At 42.3% G+C, this 10,264-nt stretch overlaps 1 protein-coding gene across 1 annotated transcript; it reads right to left on the reverse strand.

Annotated features, from left to right (window-relative positions):
* Nucleotides 1-2,989: 2,989 nt before the first annotated feature.
* LOC147443991 (uncharacterized) lies at nucleotides 2,990-4,292 on the reverse strand. The gene is made up of 2 exons (XM_086528056.1): nucleotides 4,084-4,292; nucleotides 2,990-3,545 (listed from the first exon to the last, which is right to left on the reverse strand). The coding sequence occupies exons 1-2, from the start codon at nucleotides 4,290-4,292 to the stop codon at nucleotides 2,990-2,992; spliced, it is 765 nt and encodes a 254-aa protein (XP_086384182.1).
* Between the last annotated feature and the right edge of the window lie 5,972 nt (nucleotides 4,293-10,264).

The raw sequence follows: 10,264 nt of genomic DNA on the forward strand, positions 1-10,264 counted from the left end.
GAGTCCTCTCAACAGTCAATCCACAGAAAACTGCTTACCAGCTATGGTTCAACCACCCGCCCAACATAACCCATCTCAAGATCTTTGGTTCCCCGGCATATCCTCTGCTCACCAGTAATCAACCCAAATTTTCCCCTAAGAGCATCCACACTATCTTCTGCGGATACGGCGACACTCATGGCGTTAAGGCCTATCGACTTTATGACTCGACTGAGAGTGTATTCTCTTCGAGCGGGTTGGGGATGTTGATGGAGAGGTCTTCTTCTTCTTGAAGCAAGAATGCGGTGAATGATGTTGCTTCGTAGATGGCTTCCAGAGAGCGGTGTCGAGGGCGAAGGGGAGGTGAGATCCCTTCATCATCCATTGGGGATGATCCGGAGGGTTGATTAGAGTGTTGATTAGATTCCTTGAGAGCTGAGGATGAAGAGAAAATGGTGATGGGATTGATGGTGTTTCTACGAGTAGTAGAAGTAGGCGGGGTGGAGAAGGAGGATGATACGATTATAGGAGTGTGTGCCATGCTGAGAGGCGAGGAAGGAGAAGCTAAGGGGCTGAATTGAGAGCTGTTTGGGGTCGTTTTTGATTGATGTAAGGGGCTGATGTTGCTTGGAGCAGGAGTTGGTGCTATGGAGCTTGAGAGTTGGAGCTTATGAGGAGAGGAATAGCTTGAGGCAGATGGCTGAAAATGTGTGTGTGTGTGGCCCTCTTGTAGTGTGTTTGAGAGAGGAAGAGAGTGTGTGTGCATGCCATGGATTGGGATAAGTGGATTAGAACGATGGGAAGCTGAAGCTAAGGGTAGCGCTACAGGTTGCGCCAGCTTAATTGTGTTGGCAGATTTCGTTTTTAAGCCTGTGAGCTTTTGATGTTGAATTAATGCGGTCAAGGGTGTGTTCACACCATTGTTCATTGATATGGTAAGTGTAGTAGCTGTAGGGTACTTACCGGGCATTGTAAATGGGGTAGGTAAAAGGGGCTCAGTGGTCGATGAGGGCGGAGCATCTCTAGGATGATTAAATAGAAGAAATTCACAGAATATTACTGACCTTGAGAACAAAAACTGACGCCATTGCCTCTCCCGAAGGCGATCAATGGATTGAAGCCATGAAGGAAGAGCTTCAAGCACATGAAGAAGTTCAAACTTGGACTATCACACCTAGGCCTGACGACGCCAATGTCATCGGTTGCCGATGGATTCTCAAGAAGAAGCATCGCCCCAATGGTTTTGTCGAACGCTACAAAGCAAGGCTTGTCGCGAAGGGCTATACGCAACAACATGTTAGAGATTTCACTGACACTTACTCTCCTGTCATGGGTATCACCTCATTTCGCATACTTGTTGCATTAGCCTCTTTCTTTGACATTCCTCTTCACCACATTGACATTCGCACTGCATTTTTACATGGATGGCTAGATGAAGTCATTTATATGGCTCAACCGCCCTACTTCTATTGTGATGATCCCACTATCTATGTATGCAAGCTACATAAGCCTATATACGGTCTCAAACAGTCTGCACGACAATGGTTCAAGCGCTTGCATGCTTTTCTTATCAAATGGGGATGGGTTCAATGCACTTCTGACCCAAACTTGTTCTATCACACTCTCTTTCATGGATGGGCAATCATTGGTGCCTATGTCGATGATATTCCTATCATTGCTAGTGATGAGACATATGTCTCACATGTTGTGGAAATGTTCAAAGAGGAATTTCTAGTCCATGACAACGGCCCTATGACCTACTTCTTGGGCATAGAGGTCAACAGGGATCCAAATGGCAGATTCATCAAGCTTTCTCAGCGGAAATACATTGAAGACATATTGGGTGAGTATGGTCTTCTCTCTTCAAATGCACAACTCTCTACACCACTCCTTGTCAAGCATAAATTATTCACTTCTATGCCACCATCTGATGATGATACTTATTCTATGTCAAGCTTTCCCTACGCTTGCTTAATCGGTCAGCAAAGGTATCTCATATCATGCACAAGACTTGACATTAGCTTTACAGGTCATGTATTATCTCGCCATATGAAGGCACCTCACAAATGCCATGGTCTCGCTGCCAAGAGTTCACTGCGCTACTTACACCACACTCGCCATCATTCTCTCACATATTATAGTCAGCACCACTCATCACCACTGCAAATCAAAGGTTTTGCTGATGCCGACTGGGCCGGCCAAGACCCAAATATGCATAGCATCTCTGGGCATGTATTTCTTCTTGCAGGAGGTGCTATTTCTTGGCGAAGCAAGCGCCAGACTTCACTTGCTCTATCATCTGCCGAGGCAGAGTATATAGCAGCATCCCTTGCTGCTCGTGAAGCATTGTGGCTCCACCAACTCCTAGAAGAATTGCCGATTCCATGTGCCACTCCGCCAATCATTCTACATTGCGACAATCAATCAGCAATTGCAATGGCGAAGAGTCCTCAGCTTACCGAGCGCACAAAACACATCAAGCTCGCATATCACTTCATCAAGGAGCTAGTAGAATACAACTTCATCCACCTCAAATACATCTCTACCACAGAGAATGTTGCCGATTTCCTTACCAAGGCAGTTCCTCCTGAAAAACACCTTCTTTGCTCAGCAAGAGCCGGTTTGGAAGCTCCCTAGCTTCATCTTCACCAACACTCATTGTATTTCAGCATGGATTTATTTTGTATTCGCATTTGAGGGGGGATCTCCTCACAAATGCTCTATGCTTTCTGTTATGATTTTGGTTTGAGGGGGGATGTGGAAAGTGCAATACACTTTACACCTAAGCTGGAGTTCAAACCTCACCACAGATACCTTATCCCTACAACGGCTAGATTGCTTATCCAAGCCTATAAAAGGAACTCCCCTTGTATTGTTCCCAGGTGGTTGTTGTATGCAATTTGAATTCGAATTTCCCTCTCTACTTGGTGTCAGCTCCCCCTTCCCTTCTCTCTCACACCTCTCTCTCTTCTCTACCTCCATCTCTCTGTCTACTCTCTCCTCTCTCACTCTATCTTCTATATATATCACGCAAGTTCACAAGTATGTCGCCCAAGCAGCTTGTGGCTGGCCTGCCACACCCCTGCCTCCAAATGTCCTCGCTGCTCACGAGGACCCTTTGAAAGACTTCTGCGTGGCCCTCAGCCCCGACGAGCTGCAGCAGCTCCAGCTCATCCTCAACATCAACGGCCTTCCCTGCAAGCCTGCCGCTGCCGTGCAATCCTTCGACTTCGCTTCCCAACTTCTCCGCAACGCCACCAACTTCACCAGAAACCTCGGCTCCACTGTCAACCTCGTCAGCGCCGCCAACTTCGGCGCCCTCAACACGCAAGGCCTTTCCATTGCCCGCATCGACTACAAGCCCCACGGAATCAACCCGCCGCACGTGCACCCTCGTGCTACCGAAGTCCTCTTCCTCGCCGAAGGCACGCTGCTCGTGGGCTTCGTCACCACCTCCACCCAACCAACCGCCAACCAGTTCTTCTACCAAACCATCTATGCTGGCGATCTCTTTGTATTTCCCCGTGGCCTCGTCCACTTCCAGTTCAACCCAGACAAATCCAAGCCTGCTCTTGCCATCGCCGCCCTCAATAGCCAAAACCCTGCTGCCTCCCAACTCGCCATTGCCCTATGTCCGTGCTGCTGACGACAACCCTTTGCAAGACTTCTGCGTGGCCCTCAGCCCCGACAAGCTGCAGCAGCTCCAGCTCACCCTCAACATCAACGGCCTGCCCAGCAAGCCTGCCGCTGCCGTGCAATCCTTGGACTTCGCTTCCCAACTGCTCCTCAACGACACCAACTTCACCGGAAACCTCGGCTCCGCTGTCAACCTCGTCAGCGCCGCCAACTTTGGCGCCCTCAACACGCAAGGCCTTTCCATTGGCCGCATCGACTACAAGCCCCGCGGAATCAACCCGCCGCACGTGCACCCCCGTGCTACGGAAGTCCTCTTCCTCGCCCAAGGCACCCTACTCGTGGGCTTCGTCACCACCTTCACCCAACCAACCGCCAACCAGTTCTTCTACCAAACCATCTATGCTGGCGATCTCTTTGTATTTCCCCGTGGCCTCCTCCACTTCCAGTTCAACCCAGACAAATCCAAACCTGCTCTTGCCATCGCCGCCGTCAATAGCCAAAACCCTAGTGCCTCCCAACTCGCCCTTGCCCTCTTCGCCTCCAACCCGCCTCTCCCCGAGGAGGTACTCGAGACCACTCTTGGCATTGATGACGATGAAGTGTGCCGCCTCATCGCCAGCGTCCAAAACACCCTCAACTAGGACGCTCGGCCCACTGCATGCTATCTCATTGTGCATGTAACTTGGTGATCGGCACCCCCTACTAGTTCTTAGGAATTAAAAGACCCACACGGTCAACCTCCCGACACGATACGACACTTAACCAACATTGAATTGCTTGTAGTGCCAATGGCACTTGTCTTCTAGTGTTTGTAGTTAGTCCCATGCGTCCTAACAAATTTGTATCACCTGCAAGGCATCCCCCTGAAAGGTACAATGTAATAAATAAAGAACTATGTATTCTATTCTAATTCTATAATAACATCTTCTCTTTTCGGTACTCATGCCTTCAAAATTGTACACTAGGCCATTCTCACATAAGTAATTGCAAAACTTTATTGTGGACAACAAAAAATTTTGTGCTTTGCTCATTCTTACATCATGATCATTAGTTAACCGACTGTAAGCGCTTATGACATGGGTGAAAATGGTCTTGACAAAACACCGCCGGGGGGGGGGTGCAATGAGGCCTCCATATGGACACATGTGACCTTTGGTATGGTGCCTTGATGGAATGGACTAAGAATGTATAGGCTACAAAGGTTTTGCAGGGGAATGTGGAGATGCCTATGCATGCTTTGCTTGCATTTTCAATAATATGGAGACATAATTGAATATAATCCTCTTGTCTTCATTCTTTTCTCCTTTTTTTTTTGAGAAGGGTGAGCACAACAACAATTAATTCATAACCTAAATGATTATTCTCATACATAATGGAGAGATCCATTACCTAGTTTTACATTGTTTTCTTTTCTAGCTATATAATTAAAGTACTCAACACTTGGTTGGGTAATTTGAATCTTTTCTCTCTTGTTAGACAAGCAGCTATCTAGATATGATAGCTGCTTGGTTAATACTTGGTTGTTGAAATTGTTTATCTCTTGCAGTTAAACAAGCTACTTGGTTGGGTAATTGGAATGTTTTATCTCTTGTTTAACAAGCAACTATCAAAATTTGATACAATTGGATAGCTTCTTATCCATAAAGTTGGCTTTATGAGTTGAGAAGAAATTTATATCCTTGGGGCTATAAATTCTAGTACACCTTAAACCCTGTGCTTTGTAACGATTTTGGAAGTTGAACTATGCATATGGTGTTTTATTGTGCTAGATATGTTGTTTATTTGTTTTACACTTGTTATCATGATTTTGAGGGATAGGGAGTGTTCATATAAATTTCATATAGTATAGAGACTATTCACATAAATTCCAAATTGTGGCTTGAATATCAAACAATTGTATGCTTCTAGGTGAAGGTAAGTTTAAGACCACGAGCATCAAGCTTCCTTCGTATTTCGTTGGGAACATGAATATTAACAATACATCCAAAGGTTTAAAAAATGAGATACAGTGTCATAAATTCTAAATCTAGTTTTACCCCAATGATTTTCTCATGTTAAACTGATAATTTCATAAGGGAAGATAAAAGGGGAAGAAGAGCTAGAATGAAGAAATGTGTTTTTAGACCAAGCTCACAACGGGGCCAAAAGGAGATGATTTCATCCTGCAAGGGCTCACAAGGAGATGGTCTACTGAAGAACAATCTGTGCATAATGGATCTTAAAAGACCTTAGGGTTAGTTCATTAAAGACCTCCAAAGTTTATTGTAAAAGTCTTTAGACCTTAGGTTAAGCTAGGCCTATGCTTGAGATGCTTGATGACTAAGATGCATGGTCAAGCTAGGCATGTGCTTGAAGTCAAAACCAATTTCTATAAGGAGGGGATAAGACCTTGAAGCTAGGGGCATGATGAGAGAGAGAGAGAGAGAGAGAGAGAGAGAGAGAGAGAGAGAGAGAGAGAGAGAGAGAGAGAGAGAGAGAGAGATCCTATACTCTTGCTAAACTCATGCATGATGACTAAGGTTCTTGAGGTGCTTAAGGTACTTTGGGGCCAAGCCTTGTGCTTGAGGTGCTTGAAATTCAAAAGAATGCCAACAAAGGACGGGGCAAGCCACACAAGTAGGGGATTAGATAGAATGACCCTCCCCTCACCGAATGTGCACCCCTTGCTCAAAGAGGCAAATAGGACACATGTCAAGGCCCTAGCTAAGTTGCATCCATAGTGTGTCTAAAGCCTATTGCTTGACCCTTAGAGAGGGACAATGAGATTTTAGATTAATTAAATTAATTGTTTAAGTTTTTTACAAGCCCTCTCTCTCAAAGGGGAAAGGAGGACACTTGTCTAAAAGGCTACCTCTATTGCTAGTTGTGACCAAAGATTGTGATTGGCTAGGCTTGAGAAATCCAATGAGCTACAAGAATGAGCTAAAAGAGGGGGTCGATCCAAGAAACTAGGGGATTTCTTGCAAGATATACACCCTTACTCTCTCTCTCTCTCTCTCTCTCTCTCATTGTGTGAAGTGCTAAGTATAAGAACTTCATCTCCTTCTCCAAGCCTGTTGAGAAGTTGAGAGCCTACATCAACACTCTTGGCTATGGAATGAAAATCCAACCAAGAGCCATGCTTCAATGCTTAATCTTGTCATCTTCTTCATCATCATTATTATGCTATTATGCTATCCTAAGCAGTAAGAGTGATGATAAGTGAGGAACTATTTCTGTCTTGTAAGAATGCTTCTTCGTCCTCTTCCCTTTCCTCATTCCCTGCTAGCTCTCTCCACCTTCGAAGGTGTTTGAGGTCTTGGTATTGAGGCCGGGGACAAGTTAGTGCTTTCATTTAGCTAAGTTACAGGCATAATTGTGGTGCATGAAGCTCTCTATCTTCATTGCACCATCAAGGTTTCAAAGAACACAAAGCTTGTATTGTACCAAGTCTCTATTTATGGGAGAAACTATAATACAAGAGCCTTTTGGAAGGGGTGTGTGTGTGTGTGTATGTGTGCACGCATTTTCTTTTAAAAAAATGGAAAAAAAGAGAGAGGGAGTGGTAGAATGTGATGTGTGTGTGTGTGTTTGTGTGGGGTTTTCTTTAATATAAAAGTTTTGAAAAAAATTCCCGAGTTTGTAAAAATACGCTAGAAATGTTTTAAAAATAGCCAAAAAAGTAGGAAAAAGTCATAGAGTCACAAATCATGTTCTAGATTGGCATTTCACATCAGGTTTTCTATTTTCACATTTTTTTGGTAAGAAAAGAAAAAGTTAAGAAATAGTCCTGCTTTTTAAAAAAAAATTATGCATCCAATTTAACTCAACTTGCAACACTATGAAATGTAATTACATCATCCAATCAATCAATTATCAATACGCCACTCAAATTTGAACCGTTTTGGATCGTTTTCTACTGTTTTGACTCAAATTTGACCCGAAAGTTCGTCTAATTAGTGGTGTAATTAAACTTTTTGCCACTTTGGCCTAGCAATCATATCAAACTAGTAGTTTCACCATCTCATTTTCACATCTATTCAATCATTCAAAGCAATTTGACAGCGTATAAACATGCACAATTAACACACTTACAAGCTCACACACACATATATTTACCGCAATTTTGACAGCATAATGATGCAATTTGTAAACTTAAAACCATTCACCATAATCAATTTGATGACCATAAACCTCTGATAGCTTCAAATCAGTCAATTGGCATCAACATTGTCACACAATTGCACTCAATTTTGTTGACTTTGCCTACACATAGACGCATACCCAATACACACAAAATTGAACCAATTTTGTTGTGTCTAATTTTCAATTGAAAGCTCCACCTAAATAAAAAATTGAATGGGTTAGTACACTCACATTTACGTCAAGAATTTCATCAGATTCTCACTCCACTAGGGTGTATGTGTGTGTGTGTACTTCTAAAACCGCTTTGACCATGACCACAGACACCAACACAAAATCTTATTTGTAGCTTCCATTTCAACCAGATTAAATGCATAAGATTAATGAGTGCACATCCAATTAAAGATTTTTCAATGCGTAGCATTAAACGCACATGCCATAAGTGATACAATTAGTGAGTAATATAGAGGGAATAATTAGTAAAAAACCCTTAATTACACACTAAAAATCACTCAAATCTACATTAAAATTTGATTTTTTTTTTCAATAGAGCGATTAACGAGCCTCTAATTAAGTATACACACATGTTTAGCACAAAAATTGTTAGTAAATTAGTCACAAATTAGTGTCAAAACTAGTGAAAAAGAGGGGAAAACATGAAAAATACATACAATTTCTTAGCCAATTTCTTAGCCAAAATCTCCTCACAAATCAGCCATTCACCATCACCAATACCTAATTGAAAACCTAAAATACTTTGATTGATGGTTAATGGGACTTCTATACACTAATGACTCCGCTAGCTTAAGCAACTGATCCCTGACAACGGCACCAATGTTGGCGGGTTGTAGCATAGCTCAATCCATCGACATAATGTGAATATGGAGGACCAAAGCCCGACTAGTGCATGGAAGCATGGAGTCAAAAGAAATTCAAGAAGCGGATCTAAATTGTGAGAGAGAAGAAGAAGGAAATGCAATGCAAATAGTGTGCTACTTAATGCCTACTCTCTAATCTCACAAATCAAGAGGACAATGGTGCACACACTCATTCATCACTCACACATAGATCAAAAGCTCAAAGAGCTCACCAATCAATCAAAGGAGAAGCAAAATGAGAGTGGGAAGAAATAATTAGAGACTAATTAACACTTAACCACACACCATTAATGCAAATCACACGGTCCGGGAGTTAGAAGCAGAAGAGTACTCAACTGTCAATTTCAGCCAATCAAAAGAGTGGAAACATAAGAGGAAGCTCCACTACATGCATCACCATCTCCACCTTCCTCACAAGATTGCATGAAAGATTAATTACTCGCAAAAGAATAAGTGAAAAATGACCTAACTTTTACTTTTATACCAAGGGCATAAACAAAATGTTCGGCCGCCCATGAGATGCATAAAATTGTGTGCATCTGTAGAGCTCTTAGGCATCATGGTAGAGTCAAACATACAATTTGAAACTCATGTAGAGCCTATAAATACATCAAAAGTGCATATACAAATGATATGTGTATCAAAAAAATGAAGCATTGTTCAGTGATGCTAAAAATAGCATCACTGAAGGTCGTTTACTGCCCGTTGCTAAAATCCATCACATGGAGTAGCAAGGTGCAACACATAATTGCTTTATTGAATAAATACTAGGATGCGTACAAGGGTGTTGTATTGGCATCACATGATGTAGTTTGGTTACATATGCTACCTCAAGATTTGGGTATGTAGGTCGAGAGACTAGCTATCATTTAACTTGAGTCCAATCTTACCAGCACAAGGAAATGATGCCTATAACGGGAGTAATAGTGTCATAAAGCAAGCTAAAATTAAAGTCAAAAGGTACACAAAAAATTGAAATTGCACACATAATGTGATAATGTAATCTTAAAAAGTAAGGAAAGATACAAAAGAATCCCGATGCACAAAAGCCATGTCTTTGCATCTTTGATTTATTATTATAAAATGCAAAGTTCTCTCCTTCACACATCAACTAACTCCAATTTCCAATTCTGTTGCATCGTCATCGCGGTTCATAGAAAGGTTTGAGGGAGAGATGTTATAAAGCCTCGAGGAAATTCTATGACATGAGGTAAGATGTGGAGCAAACCAATCTGCCTTCATGCGGTTATCTTATATAAACGAGTCAAAATTTTATAATTAACCCTTTTCTTTCACAACTTTCAAACCTCTCACCTAAATCAATTGTCAATTTTCCATATGTGATCAGAGCATCGTGAAGCAAACACTTGTTAGTAGATCAAATACATTGTATGTGCTTACATGAGTGCACATTGTAGTTGCATAAGGACACTACTAGATTTGTAATTTTTGTGAGTGGAATAACATGCATTATTTGCTAAGACTGGTGTGAACATGCATGAAGAACAAGCACATGAATGAGAGATCAGATGATGCCAAGTCTATCACCATGGGAGGTTGTGGGTTCTCTACAAAGCTTGGAATGAAGCATATTCATCCAATTTTTTTCTCTTAACATTTGCAGTCAACTAAGAAAGACAACAGACTTC

This window comes from Adiantum capillus-veneris, chromosome 13 (genome assembly GCF_014529385.1).
Source record: "Adiantum capillus-veneris isolate H3 chromosome 13, ASM1452938v2, whole genome shotgun sequence".
In the NCBI taxonomy this organism is placed as follows: domain Eukaryota; kingdom Viridiplantae; phylum Streptophyta; class Polypodiopsida; order Polypodiales; family Pteridaceae; genus Adiantum; species Adiantum capillus-veneris.